This window comes from Zalophus californianus, chromosome 4, assembly GCF_009762305.2.
Source record: "Zalophus californianus isolate mZalCal1 chromosome 4, mZalCal1.pri.v2, whole genome shotgun sequence".
NCBI lineage: Eukaryota > Metazoa > Chordata > Mammalia > Carnivora > Otariidae > Zalophus > Zalophus californianus.
In genome coordinates this window covers 175,078,075-175,097,007 of record NC_045598.1, presented here as the reverse complement: position 1 = coordinate 175,097,007, position 18,933 = coordinate 175,078,075, and the positions used below count along the sequence as shown (strand labels likewise).

The 18,933-nt window shown below is 37.1% G+C and overlaps 2 protein-coding genes across 11 annotated transcripts in view; one reads left to right on the top strand and one right to left on the bottom strand.

The window, feature by feature from the left end:
* Positions 1-18,106, top strand: part of TATDN1 (TatD DNase domain containing 1) — a 45,280-nt gene extending 27,174 nt beyond the window's left edge. For 5 of the 9 annotated variants that reach the window (XM_027620398.2, XM_027620459.1, XM_027620427.1 and 2 more), the window contains 3 exons: positions 10,304-10,374; positions 11,984-12,110; positions 15,258-18,106. In XM_027620398.2, the coding sequence (XP_027476199.1) occupies positions 10,304-10,374; positions 11,984-12,110; positions 15,258-15,354 (295 nt within the window). In that variant the 3' untranslated portion in view covers positions 15,355-18,106. The remainder of the gene's footprint in view (positions 1-10,303; positions 10,375-11,983; positions 12,111-15,257) is intronic. The other 4 variants (XM_027620437.2, XM_027620418.2, XM_027620409.2 and 1 more) reach the window with 1 other exon arrangement.
* RNF139 (ring finger protein 139) overlaps positions 1-18,933 on the bottom strand; it is a 32,573-nt gene that overhangs the window by 4,351 nt on the left and 9,289 nt on the right. The window contains exon 2 of one of the 2 annotated variants that reach the window (XM_027620392.2): positions 18,003-18,103. In XM_027620392.2, coding sequence (XP_027476193.1) covers positions 18,003-18,103 — 101 coding nt within the window. Of the gene's footprint in view, positions 1-16,045; positions 18,104-18,933 lie in introns of those variants that run through there. The other variant, XM_027620390.2, reaches the window with a different exon arrangement.

Below are 18,933 nucleotides of genomic sequence, written 5' to 3'. Positions count from 1 at the left end.
TTTTTTCCCCTTGTAATTTCTATCTCTGTTTTTCCCACTTTCAAAAATATTTTTCAACTTTTTAATAAAATTTCAGCTTTCTGGTTTTAATCTCTGAAAGCTCTTCCCTACCATTATCTAGTTTGACAGATGCAGATGCATCTTCTTATCTCTCTAAAGATAGGAATTATAGTTATTTTTTTGTTTGCCATAGGATGCTTTTATTTCCTCTTGAGTTCCTTTTAGTCTCCGTCATGACTTTTCTTCAAATGTCAGGCAATTCTTACGCAGTTTTATAAAAAATTAAGAAAAAAAGCTCTTTGGAATCTCTGTGGGGAGACAGCCCATCAACTGGCAGGCCAGCTGACATCACCAGGGATTCCTAAATGTCAGTTTGCCAGGATCTTTCTGGGTTACTTCATTTTCTTCAGAGAGGGATCCTCCAATCTCTGCTGGAAAAACGGTGGGGATTCATCAGTGTACCTGTGTTCTGGAGCAGAATGAGGTTGGAGAGAGGACCTCACCGAAAAGTCAGCATTCAGACTGGTCTCTTTTCAGCCCCATGCTTCCCCCTGTGCTCCTCTGTGCTGCTGCTTGTTCTCTTGATTTAGCTTCTCCAGAGACTGTGCACACAACCTCTGCCCCCTTCTCTCTCTGAGGCCACTGCACCAGGTTCACTGGAAAGTAATCTGAGACTTCTGTCTTTTCTGTTCCCCACCTTTTAAAACAGTTCCCACTCAGTCCCTTGCCTTATGCCATTATCCCAGCCTAAGTACCTAGATCTTCCAGTTCTTAGAAATTCCTTGGGTGAATTGGTTTGCTTGTCTTCAGCATCTCGCTCTGCAGTCACATGGCACTTAAATCACTTAGCACATAAACAGATCATTTATCATCTTACCATCTACTTTCTGCTTTATATTTTGTGACTAGGAGTCGAAAACATCTCCTAGTTTTATAAAAAAATGTGGGTTTTTTATTATTTTGAAATTATTTTTAAGAGAAGACAGTAGGGGTGCCTGGGTGGCTCAGTTGGTTGAACATCTGACTCTTGGTTTTGGCTCAGGTCATGATCTTAGGGTCATGGGATTGGGCCCCACGTCAGGCTCCATGCTCACCATGGAGTCTGCTGGAGATCCTCTCTCTCCTTCTGCCCTGCTTGCACTCTTACTCTCTCTATAATTTTTTTTTTTTTTAAAGGGAGAGGGTAGAAGGTCTTTATTTCACCAACTTGAAATGTACATTTGTCTTAAGAGATTTCTACATGACCTTGAATTTATAAAGGTTTGGCTTTAATGACATGAGATTTTTTTTACTGTATTAACTCAGAATTAAGGTTAGTCGTTTAATCAGTCAGTATTTCTATTCTTATTCTTAGATTCAATTTATTGCAGTCTTTAATCTGAGTCTCTGAGTTACGGCAATTTAATCTATACTACCTATGACATAAAGTCTGGTTTCTAAGGGTTAAATTATAACATTTTCCTCCAAGAAAATGGGAAAGTTTCAAATTTGACTACAGAATCATAGCTGCTCTCCCTTAAATGGAAAACCTCATTAAAGATATAATTGGCTTTGATTTAAAAGTATTTCTTCGTAGTATATATTTCTGTATTTAGATCAGTTTTTACAAGCATGGAGTATATGTAGGAAGCATCTAAGTCAGATGTTTCTTTTCAAGAGATTAAAAATATGCAACTGATAGCTGGAAGTTTTAAATACCCATATCAAGCATATCAATATAGTTTTTGAAAATATTCATATTGATCAACTGTTAAGTTGGCCGAAAAATAAAGAGTTTTGTTTTTTTTCTAGAGAACAGTAATAAAAAGGCTGATATTTATGGCAAACTAGACACACATTTCCCTTTCACTCCTCCTAGAATCATTCTAAAGTAAAATCCTACGTATTCAAAATGGAAAACCTCTAAGAGCAAAGAAACAAGGCTGGAGTTTCTGGAAGAGACCACTTAGACTAAAGGGCCCCAAAGGAGGTGAGAACAAATTTAGCATGCAGAATCACAGAGAGGACTTTGGGTTTAGAATTAGTGATAAACAGGACCAAGTTCGGGGCATTCAGGGCCTCTGTAGGGAAAGCTATCACTCCCTAGAGTCACGGCCAGGCACAGAGTACAGGTGCAGCAAGCATTTCTACTCAGAGGGAAATCTCTTTTCTCAAGAAAACTGGACAAATTGTGCGAGCCAAGACTTGGCAATTCAGACGTTGATCCCAGAGGAAAGCATTTAGAGGAGCAAAAGCCTCACAGCCCCCTCCCTTCTCACTCTTAAATGAAATTGCAGATCAGTATGCCCAGTCCTGGCCTGTCCCACAAGGAGCTTCCAGTTAGACTCCCCACTCAGAGAACTGGCAGTTAAACAGTCCTCTGTCTTCACAAAAGCAGAGGGAACACAACACTGGCGACTCAAGCCTCCTTAAGTATAAACTGATAATTGAGGACCACGGGATAAATGAGGTGAACCGATAAGAAGAAAAAGACCAAGATAAATAGAAAAATTAACACCAGAGGAAACAAGGAAAAATTTAAAAGAGACCTGATATAAAATATGAACAGAATATTACAAGAAAAAAACATAAAAGAGTTCCTTAGTGATTAAAAATTGAATGTCTGTGTTAAAATACCACTACCATTGGAGGAAGTGAGGGAATCCGCACATTCGACAGGAAGATACATAATCTTCCCCTCTCCCAACTACACTGGGTACCTAATAGTAGACACAGGAATTTTTATACAAGTATTCTAGTGAATAAAGGGCTGACAGAGTTCTATCAACATTCTGCAATTCCTGGTGAACAAAGAGGTCTTAAGCACTGGGCAGCCATGGCTGCCTCCTATCACTAAAATACAGCCAGACACTGTGTGCCTCTCTAAACAATAGAAGATCATACCACCAACTATGAAAGTCTTGCCAAAAAAAGAAGAAGAAAAAAAATCCAACCTGAATCTGGTCAAGACTCTAGATATCCTGTAAGAAATACAGAAGGCAAAGTTTCCTTCGTGTTGACATGACCAGGGAACACGGTGGATGGAGTAGGAGGATCCCAACTCCTCCCACAGACACACCCATGCAACAACTATACATAATGCAACGCGTTCAGAGAATGACCTGATTAGAACAGCTCTTCCACACTATAAAGAAAAAGCCACACTGTGAAGGGTAAGGAGGAGCAGAGACATGGTAGGGAACCAAACATGTGGTACGGCAACTCACAACCAGGAGGGATATCACAGGTGTAGAGGTCCTCCCAGAGGAGCAAGGAGATCAAGCCCCACATCAGGTGCCCCCTGCCCCCTGCCTGCCCTGGGGATCTGCACCAGGAAGACAAGCCCCCATCACATTTGGCTTTGATAACCAGCAGGACTTCACTCCAGCAGAGCCAGAGTGCTATAAGAAACTGAGACTCTACTCTTAAAGGGCCAGCACACTGTATTACTCACTCCAAGATCCAGTGGCGAGGCAGCAGTTGAAAAAGTATCTGGGTTATACAGGAGGGAGATTTATTGGCTAATTTTAGGGTGTGTGCTGGAGGGGCAGGGATCTGTAGAAAATCTCTCCAGGACTGGGAATGCTAGCAGGTGCCATTTCTTTTGCTCTTCTCCAGCCTTTCTGGCCTGATGCTAACAAGAGTCAGTTCTGACACTCCTGTCTTGATAGCACAGCCCACCCTGCTCTGGCATTCCCTGTCAGACCCACTCCACCCAACCTGCCAGTTTAGGCAGGTGCCCTTCCGAAGTGGCTCCTGCCCAGCAACACCCAGGGGTCACCTTGTTTGGGACTGGTGAACCCACAAAGCAACTATTGCCCCCAACGCCCACACCTTGTGGACAGCTCCAGCTAGGATCACGTCCCAGCCCCACCCAGCTTGCCTGCAGTGACTCCAGGAGGGCTTCTCAGCCAGCTGGACTTGGGGACAGCCCTGCCCACCAGCACACCCACAGCGGTTGCCACACACAACAGGAGGGCATAGGCAGCCCACATGGGACACACCCCTGGAGTGCTTGGTTCTGGCGACCATGGGGTATATTATGCTGCTTAACCCCACAGGATGCTTCCCTACACAAGGCCACTGCTTACAAGGCTAGCAGGTGTAAGTGACATAATACAAAGAGGAAAAAAGAAAAAGGCAAAGTAGGAAGAGGAATTTATTCCAATTGAAAGAACAAGACAAAACCTCACAAAAAGAACTAAACAAAATCAAGACAATCTACCTGATAAAGAGTTCAAAGTCATGGTCATAAAGATGCTCGGCGAACTTGAAAGGAGTGGATGAAATCAGAAAAAGAGAAAATATTAAAAAGAACCAATTAGAGATAATACAATAACTGAAGTGAAAAATAACAGATTGGTGACCTGGAAGACAGGGTAGTGGAAACCATCCAAGCTGAACAGAAAAGGAATTTTTTAAAATAAGGATAGGTTAGAGACCTCTAGGACATCAAGTGTGCTAAAGGAGTCCCAGAAGGAGAAGAGAGAGGGGCAGAAAATCTGAAGAAACAGTTGAAAGCTTTCTTAACTTGGGGAAGGAAATAGATGTCCAGGAAGCACGTAGAGCCCCAAACAAGATGAACTCAATGAAGTCCACACCAAGGCACATAATAAAAAGGCCAAAAGTTAAAGAGAAAGTCTTTAAAGCAGTGAGAGAAAAGCAACTAGTTATATACAAAGGAAACCCCCTAATGCTGTCAGCTGATTTTTTTAGCTAAAACTTTGCAGGCCAGAAGGGAGTGGTGTGATGATATATTCAAAGTGCTGAAAGGAAAAAGTCTACAATCAAGAATACTGTGCCTGGCAAGGTTATCATTTAGAATGCAAGGAGAGAGAGCATTTCTCAGACAAAATTTGAGAGTTCATTACCACTAAACCGTCTTTACAAGAAATGGTAAACATACTTTAAGCAGATAAGAAAAGGCTAACTAGAAGAAAATCATAAAAAGTTTCTCTGGTAGAAGCAAACATACAGTTAAGATAGTAGAGCATTTACTTATAAAACTAGTATGAAGATTAAAAAGCTCAGTAAAATCAGTTCTCTAATACACAAAAAGATGTAAAATGACACCATATACATAAAACTTGGAAAGGAGGAAATAATGTAGTGCTTTTAGAATGTGTTCAAACGTAAGTGAACATCAACTGAAAATAGACTGTTATAAACATAGGATGTTGTATATGAACCTCATGGTAACCACAAACTGAAAACTTACCATAGATACACAAAAAGTAAAGAGAAAGGAATCTAAATGTAATACTAAAGAAAGCCATCAAACCATAAGGGAAGAAAACAAGAGAAGAAAGAACTACAGAAGCAACCAGAAAACAATTAACAAAATGGTAATAAGCACATACCTACCAATAATTACCTTAAACATTAATGGATCAAATACTCCAATCAAAAAGCATGGAGTGACTGGATTTAAAAAACAAAAAACAAACAAAAAACCCTTCTATACGCTGCCTATGAGAGACTCACTTCAGACCTAAACACACATACAGACTGAAAGTGTGAGGAAAATGATATTAAGCAGCAGCAACAACAAAAAGCTGCAGTAGCAATACTGAAATGATAGTCTTTGTTTTGAAGTAAACTATAAGAGACAAGGGCACTGCACAATGATAAAGGGATCCAACAAGAGGAAATAACAGTTGTAAATATCTGCACCCAACATAGCATCAAAATACATAAAGCATTAACAGACAAAAGGGGGGAAATTGATAGTAATACAATTATAGTACAGGACTTTAACACCCCACTTACATCAATGGATAGATCATTCAAACAGAAGCTCAATAAGGAAACAGTGGCTTTGAACGAAGTATTAGACCAAATACACTTAATAGATATACAGAACACTCCATCCAAACATAGAATACACATTCAAGTGTACATGGAACGTTATCCATGATAGTTCACATGTGAGGCCACAAAACAAGTCTCCATAAACTTAAGAAGACTGAAATCCTGTCAAGCATCTTTTCTGATTACAACAGTATGAAAAAAAAAAAAAAAAACAGTATGAAAGTAGAAATCAATCACAGAGGGATGCCTGGCTGGCTCAGTTGGTAGAAGATGCAACTTGATCTCAGGATTGTGAGTTCAAGCCCCACGATGGATATAGAGATTACTTAAAAAAAAAAATTCTTAAAAAAAAATCTATTACAGGAAAAACGTTGGAAAAAAAAACAAACAAACACATGGAGGCTAAAGAACATGCCACTGAACAGTAGATTGAGGAAATCAAAAAATACCTTGAGACAAATGAAAACACAGCAGTTCAAAATATTTAGGATGCAGCAAAAGCAGTTCTAAAAGGGAAGTCTGGAGGAATACAGGCCTATCTCAAGAAAACAAAAGTCTCAATCTAACGTTATACCTAAAGAAACTAGAAAAAGGAGAAGAAATGAAGTCGAAAATTAGAAGATAAGAGAGAATAAAGATCAGAACAGAAATAAATGAAATAGACTTAAAAAGAGAGAAAAAACAGTCAATGAAACTAGAGCTGGTTCTTTGAAAAAATAAGCAAAATAGATAAACCTATAGCCAGACTTTTAAACAAAAGACTCAAAATCAGAAATGAAGGGGAAGAAACAGCCAACACCACAAAATACAGTGGATTATGAGACTACTTTGAAAAATTATACACCAACAAATCAGACAACCTAGAAGAAATGGATAAATTCCTAGAAAAATATAATCTTCCAAGAACGAGTTAGGAAGAAACAAAATCTGAACAGACTGATCACTAGTAATGAAATTGAACTGGTGATAAAAACTCCTAAAAAACAAAAGTCTGGAAGCATATGGCTTTACAGGTGAATCCTACCAAACATTTAAATAAGTGTTAATACCTCTTCTTCCCAAACTATTCCAAAAAATTGAAGAGGAAGGAATGCTTCCAAATTCATTCTATGAAACCAGCATTACCCTGGTAACCAAAACCAAAGGCACTACAAAATAGAAAATTACAAGCAAATATCCCTGATAAACATGATAAAGCATTCCTCAACAAAATATCAGCAAATTGAATTCAATTAAAAGGATCATTCACCACGACCATGTGGGATTTGTTCCAGGCATGCAAGAATGGTTATGTCTGCCAACTGAACAGCACATTAACAAAATGAAGGACAAAAATCATATGATCTCAATAGATGCAGAAAAAGCATTTGACAAAATTCAACAAATCCACTCATGATAGAAACTCTCAACAAAGTGGGTACAAAGGGAACATACCTCAATATAATAAAGACCATATATGTCATATATGACAAACCCACATCATAATCAGTGGTGAAAAGTTGAAAGCTTTTCCTCTGAGATTAGGAACAATATAAGGATGTCCACTCTAGCCACTCATATTCAACACAGTACTGGAAGTCATAACCACAGCAATCAGACAAGAAAAAGAAAAGGCATCCAGATTGGCAAGGAAGAAGTAAAACTGTCACTATTTGCAGGTGACGTAGTATTTTTAGAAAAAGCCCTAAGGACTCCACCATAAAACCATTAGAATAAATGAATTCAGTAAAGTTGCAGGATTGAAAGTTAATATACAAAAATCAGTTGGGTCTCTATACACTAAAATGAGCTAGCCGAAAGAGAAATTAAGAAAACAGTCCCACTGACAATTGTGTCAAAAAGGAAAAAAATACCTAGGAATAAATTTAACCAAAGAAGTTAAAGACCTATACTCTGAAAACTGTAAGACACTGATGAATGAAACAGATAAATATAAAGATACACCATGCTCATGGATTGGAAGAATTAATATTGTTAAAATGTCCACTCAACCCAAAGCAGTCCACAGATTCAGTGCAATCCCTATCAAAACTCCAATAGTATTTTTCACAGAACTAAAATTCTAAAATGTGCACGGAACCATAGAACACCCTGAAGATCCAAAGTAATCTTGAAAAAGAACAAAGGTGCAGTTAATCACAATCCTAGATTTCAAACTGTCCTACAAAGCTATAGTAATCAAAACTATGTGGTACTGGCACAAGTATTTATGCAGTTTCATTTTTCACTTTTAGAAGTTGATTAAGCCTAAGTACTTAAAAATGGGATGTCAGAGTATGTGGTAACTAAGGAGATGTAATTATAAATATTTTATTAAACAAGCAGTCTTAATGTATCTCACCTTGGGGTTTCAAAAACTTGAGAATTTTTTTTTTTTTTTTTTTTTACACAGTGTCATCTTTGTAATAGCTTAATTCTACAATACTTTTCAAATAAAGTACATCCAGTGTGGAGCCTACTTAAATAAGTGAGCAAACAAAAAACATTTAACTCAAAAATATGGAGAACTGGTGGCTGTTTTAAGGGTACTGAGGTACAAACTCCAGTTACAAATTAGTCATGTGGATGCAAAGCACAATATAGAGAAGATAGTCAATAATATTCTAATAAGTTTGTATGGTGACAGATGGTTACACTTACGGTATTTGGTGATGTAAACAAATGTCAAATCTCTATGGTTTACACCTACAACTAATATAATATTGTATGTCCACGATACTTCTACTAAAAAAAACATACATTAGGAACCTACTAAACAGACATCTAGATCAGTGGAACAGAATACAGAGCCCAGAGACACAAATCCAGATGAACACAGATGAAATCAAGACTGGGAAACTCTTCAGGGCAAGCAACTGGGTTTCTTTAACAAATTTTAAAGGGAAAAAGAGATGCAGGAAAACTTAATAGGTTAAGAGATTTAGAACACTGACCAGTTGCAGTGTGGCCCTCATTTGGATCCTTAGTCAGACAAACTTAAGAAGAATGTAGGACACTGAGACAGTTTGAATACTGGATATATTATGATAAAAGACTTGGGTTTTCTTAGGCATGATTAATAGTATTGTGGTTACATTTAAAAAAAAAACTTCATGCTTAGAGACAGATGCTAAAATATTTTCTGAAATAAATGCTAGAATGCTGAAACTATGCAACATTTTCAATTTCCTTCAAGATAATACTGGAGAGGTTTGGGATGAGTGGATGGCACAGTATCAGCCAGGAGTTGATAATAGATCGGAGCTGGGTAATAAATACATGGGGGTTCTGTATTCTAGTTTTACATATATTTTAATCTCTCCATAATAAAAAGTTAAATATATGCTAAAATTAAAAATATAACATAAGAACAGTATTAATCATCATCACATTATATAACAAACCATCCTAAAACTCACTGGCATATTACAGTATTTTTTCATACTCCTGGGTCTTAGGATCAGCTGAGGGTTGACTGATAGAGGCAGATCTCTCTGCCACAGGCACATGTTGAATTCAGATCTGAGCTGGGTTTTCATTCTGGGTGCCCAGGCTGAAGAGGTAATGGCTATTTAGTGCAAGCTACTTTCAGATCACAAAAGTGCCATCAATTAAAAAAAAAGTGCATTTTCAAGCCTCTGGCCATGTCATCTGGTCAAAGCAAGTCTTGAGGCCATGGCCAGATTCAACTCCTCCTCCTTCCTACTAAGAACCATCACAAGGGTGCAGATACATTTCTATTAAAGGAAAGTGAAGAATTGGGACCAATTATCCAGTCTGTCTCAGGGTCTGAAAATGAAAGTTAAGGAAATGAAAGTTAATTTCCCAGGAAAGGATAAAAGAAACAGGGCCATAGCAGACCAATTCAGGAGTTGTAAAACTGACTAATACAAGTCCCAGAAAGAGATGAGAGAGAAAAAAAAGGGGAAAATTCCTTTACCCCATAATTTTTCTGAGTTGGGGGGAGGATCTAAATTGGAAGGGTTCTAACTCCCCTAAATGAAAGAAAAAAGTTTCTTGCCCAGACACATTAAGCTTCAGAATGTCAAGAGTAATGGAAGATCCTGTTTCCAGATGTGGGGAAAAGGACATCTCCTTGTTACATACTCCTAGTTCTAGGATTGTGATTTTCATCCTTTGTGAAGACTGTATTGCTGATTAGTGAAACATTAACTTCGATTCCTTCAGAGCAGTATTTGGCCCATAACAGAACTGGCCATACCTTCAAACTCAGCATTTTGAGCCTAAGTTATGCAAATTACCCAGGGAAACAAACGAATTCTTGAAAAAGTTGTTTTACACAGACTGATTCAGAAAGTTACTGGACAGTCAGCTGATAAACACAAAAAATTGCATCCTGCTAGAGTGTGGTTAGAATAGATCCTAATATCGATTCTGTAAGGATAGAAATGTGTATATTGCCCTTTTAGCCAACCAAAGTTTTGTTTGGGGACTTTAGGTTTTGTAAGCTGTTTTAGATAAGTTTGTAATATGAAAAAAAGTTGGTTAAATATATCTATAAATTTTTTTTAAGCTCACTGAAAACTGAGGCTAATTTGGAAGTTCTGAAGTCAATACCTAGTGAAAAACTAATGATTGAAACTGGTAAGTTTATGCTCTTAGAACTTTGATTTTCATATTAAACCATACCAAAAAAGAGCCAGACAAAAAAAATTTTAAAACAGCTCACTCATAGCTTCAGCAATTATACTTTTCAGAAAACCTTTGGGTTTTTTATCAATTGATAGAAAAGTATTTATGCAATCAAGTTTTTCAGTTTTAGAAGTCTGATTAAGCCTAAGCACTTAAAAAAAAGAATATTAGGATATTTAACTAAGGGGGTTGTAATTATAAATATTTTATTAAACAAGTAGTCTTAATGAAGTTATCTCACTTGGGGTTTCAAAAACTTCAGAATTTTTTTTGTAAAATTGTAATGGCTTAATTCTACAATACTTTTTTTTTTTAAGATTTTTATTTATTGAGAGAGAGAATGGTAGAGAGAGAGCACGAGAGGGAAGAAGGTCAGAGGGAGAGGCAGACTCCCCGCTGAGCAGGGAGCCCGATGTGGGACTCGATCCCGGGACTCCAGGATCATGACCTGAGCCGAAGGCAGTTGCTTAACCAACTGAGCCACCCAGGCGCCCTACAATACTTTTCAAATAAGGTACAAGAATTTAAATCAAACTGGTTTAGTCAAGGAATTTTAGAAATTAATCTGTTGCCTCTTATAATAAGCTTAGAAGCTAAACATTTTACCTAACCCTGAACTCAAGGCTTTACTTATACATAGGGACTTTTTTAGGAAAGTCAAGACTAAGCCATTCTGAAGAAATCAGGTTTATTTTCTTGGAGAGTCATGAAAATGAAATGATCTTATTAAAAGTACAATGCAGGGCGCCTGGATGGCTCAGATGGTTAAGCCTCTGCCTTGGGCTCAGGTCATGATCCCAGGGTCCTGGGATCGAGTCCCGCATCGGGCTCCCTGCTCAGTGCAGAGCCTGCTTCTCCCTCTCCCTCTGCCATTCCCTCTGCTGTGCTCTTCTGTCAAATAAATGAAAAATCTTTAAAAAAAAAAAAAAAAAGAAAATGGTTAATATGGTAAATTAAAAAAAAAGTACAATGCTTGTAAAATGTGTGAATTCTTATAATTCTTTATGAAAGAAAGAGGTAAGTGAATAATCCCAGTATTTTTTTAAAAAAAGATTTAGTTAGAGAACATAAGCGGAGAGGAGGAGCAGAGGGAGAGGGAGAAGCAGACTCCACTGCTGAGCAGGGTGCCTGATGTGGGGCTGGATCCCAAGACCCCAGGATCATGACCGACTGAGCCACCCCGATGCCCCAATGCCAGTATTTAAAGCCACTGTTTCACATTCTGTAGAGGCAAATAGAGGCTTAACTTAATGTTTTCAGGTTACAATTTGTATTTCTTTTAGCTTTCTTTTTTTAAAGTATGCCATACACCAACAGTAATGTTAGCAGAAAAAAATGTAATGAAAGTGAGTCTTAAAAAGCACTTAAAATTTTTTTAAAAGGCATTTAAAATTTTGTACAGTTCAAGGTTTAATCTTGTGCTTAGAATTGTTGTTTTACCATTTTTAAAGGTGAATCATGACTTATATTTTAGAAGTTATGTATTTGATAACGTTAATTAAGAAAACAGTGATTTCAAAGATAAACCTCATAAGAGACTACTATCTTTGCTTAACTCTAGACGCACCTTGGTGTGGAGTGAAAAGTACACATGCTGGATCAAAATACATAAAAACTTCATTTCCTACCAAAAAGAAGTGGGAAAATGGGCACTGTGTAAAAGACAGGAATGAGCCCTGCCATATAATGTAAGTATTTTGTTTTCATGGTCTTCAGAACATTAAAGTCAACACCAAATGCCATTTACAAAATGAACTCAAGGGACCGAATTAAAGTTGGGTGACATCCAAATGAAGTTCACATCAAAAGCTACCATTTTAATGCAGTGATTTGGAAGGCTCTGCACCTGAACTGCTCTATCTAGGCTCCTCTTTTCCCATCATCTCAACCTCTCAACTCATTAAAAATGGTTTAATTACAGGAGTGAAAACTTCATGTGATTTTGGTCATTTGTCATTTTGTAGGAAAGGGAAAAAAAGATTTTCATGCAGCCTCCTTGCTGATGGTTATAAAAAATACACTCTTAGCAGGAGACCTTTTTGTGTATTTTAAATTATTTGACAACCTGAATAAACCTAAGTAGTAACACATTTCTTGAAGCCTCTGAACAAAAAGGTCAAGTTATGAAAGGATTTCCTTTTTCTAACCCAAAAGGTGGGGGAGGGGGACCAAGCAGTAATTCAGCATCATTTTTTGATTATAATACATAGCACGTGAAAAGAGGGGCTGTTTACCATCCAACTGTTAAGCAGCTATAGAGCTTATAACTTACAAGATAAGTTTGTATCATGTTCATGGGCACATCATCCAGTTTTTGTTTGCATAAGCAGATAATTTAAATATAGATTATATCAGTCTAGTATGGTTTACCAGTTCAGGCAACTGAACTGTTACTTTTAGGTTGTAGTAATTCCTTCCATATGTACTTTTTTAGTTTTTAACAGATAAGAGTATTAGGTAAGCCGGATCTAAAATTCAGCAGGCAGAGAACTGCAGATTTATTCTATAAAAATTATACTGGAAAGATTTTCCTTTATTAACATGCTCGTGTTGGCAGAGATTTTAAAACCGAATGTTTTAAAACCCATAGGCTGAGGAATGTATTTAAATTCTGATTAGTAAAGAATCACTTGTAACTTTTATGAAATGTAGGTAGTTGCAAATTCAGTCAGAAGACAGAAGACAATTATTACTGAATCATTCTTTATAAAGATTTAATAGGACACTAGAGACAAGAAACTGGTATTTTTCTAGTAACCAGCTCAGGGGAAGTATTTGCCAACCGTGTATCCACATCAGTTTTATATACTGCCTTAATGTTAAGTACAATATTGCTGTTGACTTTAGAGACACATTTGAAAAACAAAATTCTAAGGTCTTCCAAATGCAGACTGTTAAGAACCAAGAAAGCTTGAGTTTCATCAGCAATCACGAATACCAGTTGAGGAGGCGGAGCTTGGGAAAGCCAGCATTTACAAACTGAAAATTTTTAAACCACATTTCAAAAACACACATGCCTCTAGTCTAATGCTAATTACTAATTAATTCCTACTTACAAAGTCATTTTTATCAAACCCATCTATTAACAATTTTTTTTATGTTTTAATTATTTTTATAGAGATCTTGCCTCCCTTTTAGATTTTAAATTCCTTGAAACACATTTTGAAGCTCCTGCATGTCAGGAAAGGTACAAGTTACTGAGGCTACCTAGAACAATCAGGACAATCCCTGCCCTGCATCCGTCCACCAGATGACTAGGTACATTCTGCCAGGCACTTTGGATAAGACATTGAAGGAATCAAGACAGGGATCCTTAACCCTCCTGGAGCAAATAAGTAGAAAGTATAGTCCAAGATGTTAGTGCTGTTACAGAGGTGTAAGTATATGATGAGGACCCTAGGACATAGCAGCTGCCTTCCTTGAGGAGAAATAGCTCAGCTAAGGTGACACTTCAGCTGTTCACGGGGTACAACTGGGTGTTGTGCCAGACCAAGACAAACACCTCAAGCAGAGGCGGACTGCAGAAGGGCTTGGCTGCTCTGGGGAAAACAGTGAGTTTAGTGTGGCAAAAAGTAGGATGCACGGGTAAGTGGTAAGCCTAGGAGGTACAGTGAGACCAGATTGGTGAGGGCTCTCATATGCCAACTTAGTAGTTCAGATTTCATCAGGACTCAAAGGATTTTAAGCAGGAAAGGGGCGGTTCTTTTTTTTTTTTTTTTAAAGCTGTAGCGTATCAGCATAGAGAAAGGACTGAAAGGGAGACGGGTGGCAGGAATCATACTGATTTCACACAGTATTATGCAGGTAAGTTCCAACTGAGTAGATAAGAGGAAAATTCTGTAGTCTACTACTAAGAAAATTGGGTCTTTACTGTCAATTTAAATGCTAATATATTTGCTTTTAGCACATTTTGACTTACTCAGATAAAAATTTAGTCCATATTAAGTGTGGCTGCTGCGTTACGATTATATAATTAAAAAATTCCAGTTAATCTCTAATTCCTTTAGGTGTTCATATTTAAGAAACCCATACCAGGGACGAAAATCTTAACGAATATTTGAATGTTTAATTTGGACTTTAGAACTTCTTATTCATGTATAAAAACATCTATATATAGTATTGCTAGAGAACAGTACTACTGATTATTATTCTAGGCACAGACTGAAAGATTTGACACCTGGGCTAGTCTCGCTCTTGCAGGGAGTGAAGTGCAGGAAGAGAAAGCATCTCTCCTCCCCCCACCGCGATAACAATACAATGTTCCAAGTAAATAACTTCTAACTTCCTTTGCTGACATTGTGCTGGTCATGATGCACCAAATTCTTGCTGCTTCTGGGACTAATTCTCTTAGCAGTGGCTTTCAAACTTTGCTATACCCACAATGCCACAATACCTTGTGACTCAGCACACATGTACATATATAAAACCCAAACAGAAATGAAACAGTACTTCCCTTACTGTGATGTACTTTTCCTTGTCTATTTTTTGAAAGCTCATTATGACCCACTAATGAATGCATAATGACCACAGTTTAAAGGAACTCTTCATTTTCACTGGGTTAGTTCCATTAGTTGTGGTTGACATAATATGGGCTGGTTTTTGAATTTATTTGAACCTGGACCTTGGCTCTAGTTATATGCAAGACTGCCCCAGAAGTTTGTCTCAGATTACTCTATTTTAAATATAACAGTTAAACTTTTCTGTTGATGGTGCTGAAAACCTTATACCTGTTAAGCTTATTATGTTAAGAGTGCTAGTACAATAGTTTATGTGGAAACTAGTATCTTTAAAACTGAGCATATACCTGGAAATTGAACCATTTTGTTTTCTTTTAGTCAAATACTGGAGATAATGTCAGCAGTGAGAGAGCAGGATCCATTGGAATTAGCCAATACACTATATAACAACACCATTAAAATATTTTTTTCCTGATGGTATGTTCTTTCCATTTCCCATCATTTATGTAAAATTTCATGGTAAAACCTACTGAAAGATTGAATAAAGGAATTCTCTGGAAGTTGTCTTGAGTTATTCCATATTACTACATACTATACCCCCATTTTTATCCATCAAGTCAGATCAGAATTTTAGTATCAATTGAGGTCTTAGTTTACAACAATGAAAATTCCCAAATATTTTGTAATCGCTTCAAAAGTCTGAAAGGACAATTTTATGTCAACACTGCAAACAGAATGGCCAACAAATATACTGGTTTTATTTACATCAAAATTAAACAATTAGCACATTCTGGTTTTTATACCAAAGTTTAGTTGATAAAAGCCTGTTTCTCAACTCTTACACAGTCTCTGAATCATGACTTTTGAACCTAGCTCAGCCACATGCTACACTCAGATTTCAAAAAAGTCTCTTCTGGCAGCCTATTTTCTCCTTCGTTTTAAAATACTCTACATGTATAGCTTTTATCCTCTGGTCCAAATTATTTCCTTGACTTAATGTGGTCTCCTCTGATTTGCATTTTCATTTTCCCACCCATTTTAAAGAAAAACTAGGGTCCAGAGTTAGATACTTTTATATGCTTTCATTGAGGAATCTTTGGCACAGTTGACGCACTGTATTATATCATTACATCTATTAAAAAGCTGTTTGTTCAAATTTTGTCATAAAAACGTGAAAACATTTTATTCTATGTACAATAATGTACACAAATTTAAATAGGTCACCAAAGAGACCAGAAGTAATTAAAGAGGTATATTTACAGTAGCACATCACAGTAAACGGAAAACCATTCACAGATTCAACATGGATACTGTTTTTGTGCTTGGTTACACACTGAAGTGAAGCATATTACTCCATTTTGGATGAACTGAATTTTAAACAAATAACCTCAATGATTAGTAAATGCTATTTTAATCAGTATCATCATTAAGTTCTTCAGCTGCTGGGCCTGTGTGCTGAATCACTCCATTTCTTTCTCTTTGAACATCATCATCACAATCTGTACTGTCATCTTCATTCAATTCCCTGTCAGATTCAGCAGCAGCTTCTCTTACAGCTTCCTCTGGATTTTCATTGGGTGCAATAAATCCATTGTTGTTAGATATATTTGAATTATCCTTAATATCATCTTCGATGTACACTTTCTGATGGCACATTGGACAAGTATCTTGGATGTACAGCCATTTCCGAAGGCAAAGTGCATGGAAGTAATGATTACATGGTGTGATGCGAGCAGATGTTGTAAACTCATGATAGCAGATTGCACATACATCATCTATTTCTTGTAAGCGGCTCCCTTTTATTTCAGGAAGTGAATTAATTTTCTTAACAGCAGTCCTACGGTTCATGAATGTCTTCCAGCCATTTTTTGCTTGTAAGTAGATGTTAAAATATGCATGTAGACACATCATACAAGCCCGAATTTTACTTCCTGACTCAAACATCATAGTGTAAGCCCCATTTCCAAACATTACTACTCCAAATATAAATTCAATTATATTGCCTGTTGAACGAACATAGTAGACATAATCATCAAGCTTTTCCCAAAGGACATTATAGTAGCCATCAATCATGAATAACGTATACACAGTGAGAGAAACAATTACTTTTAAGCAGAGTTCCACACAAAAGGCTGTAACTGCGAACAACCATGTATTTAGTGCATAGTGATGCCAAAGAATGTAACTGAGTAAAACAGGAAGAATAAACAGGCAAGCAGAGACAAAGAGCACAGGAAAATGTCTACGGAAAGATGACACATGAGAGGCACTGAGAGACATTAATACAGGGTCTGTCATTCCGTGGATGAAATGCAGGACTGCAGTTAATAAAAGGCACATGTTTCTACTTAAGCGAATAAGTCTCTCTTCTGGTCTTAGCCCACTTAAACCAGTCTGAAGAGCCAAAATAAAAAATAAAACAGGTGCTACGAAGCCAAGCCGCCTGTCGTCTTCTTCGGTTGATCCAATAAAGGCCAATATTCCAAGGCCCAAATAATGGGCTATTGAGGAAATTACAGCACTCATGCCCAGTACAGTTAGTGTAGAATCACATCCACTAATTATAAGATTGCAAATGAGGTCCCAGAAGTCATCCCAAGAAATAAAGAAGGAATCCGTTTCATTTGCCATCCTTAAAATGTACACCAACACTGTAGCCTGAGCTGTAATTCTCGTTAGCCAAAAGACTCTCAGTATATCTGGGAAACGAATCCTCTTCCATGTGTCCTCCAGTAATAACTGTAATCCATAAATTCTATACATGTGCCTCACCAAAAGATAAACATATCGTGTAGAATAATAAAACCACTTAAGTTTCACTGCCAAGACAAGCACTGTGTTTAATGTGAGAATCAAGGAAGAAGTAAAAACTAAAGTCTCTCGGATGTGTAATGGGAGCTCTGTGATTAAGCCTATTACAGGAACCAAGAGATCCAAAATAATTAATTGTGAATAGATGGAATGAATTTGTAATAGTGTAATGTATCCAATTCCTAAGGTGAGCTGTAGAACGATGAGTGCCATCCACAGCGAGGGCCCTTTTCGAGGAAGCAGCTCAATTCCGAAAGCTGATGTGTTGTAGGCACCATAGAAGTCAATGTGCAAAGAAGCATAATAATTTACCAACACTGAAGTTGCAGCTAATAGAAAGGCTGAACTGTACATGTAAAACTTGAAAAGTGATCGTTGTGACAAGATCAGAACAATACTGGATACAAATATACCTAAAAAAAAAAAAGAAGAAGAAGAAGGAAAGAAAGGTCATTTGAGTGCAACATTTTTTTTAAGATTTTATTTATTTGAGAGAGAGAGAGAATGCCCGTGCGAGCACAAGCGGGGAAAGGGGTAGAGGGAAAAGCAGACCCCAGCTAAGCAGGGAGCCTCATGCGGGGTGCAATCCCAGGACCCCGAGATCATGACCTGAGCAGAAGGCAGACACTTAACCAACATTTTTAAGAATGTTTTTGTACTAACAGTTATGCCCCTCTTCCCTTAATTAGGAAATAACAGTATTTTCGAAGTTATGAACATTAAGTCTCAAGACAATTTAGGTTTAAAGGCCATGAAAAGTTTTGTAAAGTCAGAGTTCAACAGACCAATCATACTATTTTTTAAAATATTATTCCTTATCTTTTAAGTTACAAATTCAAGCAGTACTATATATCCAGACACCAAATTACTAAATGATCTTCAAGATTAGTTATTAGTGATACCTACATTTTAGTAAGTTTTTAAATCTTGAAAGAACATGTCCTTTATAATTTCATAACCACTAAAAATAACCAAAATGCAAATATTTGTTCCTATTAAATTTTAGATTTCTTTTTCTTAAAAGTGTTCTTTAGGAAATCAAGTGTTTAACTTTTATACTTACACCTAATGCCGCCTTTTTCTCAGTGAACTCCTGCTGGCTTTTATTTTTCCTGCTCCTTAAATTTGGGGGGGGCTTTTGTTTTCCCCTCTCTACATACTTTCCGACAGATTTCAGAAACATCATCCAAGTTCTTTTTCCTGTACATTACTGTATCTCTTACTACAGTCAACTCTTTTTATT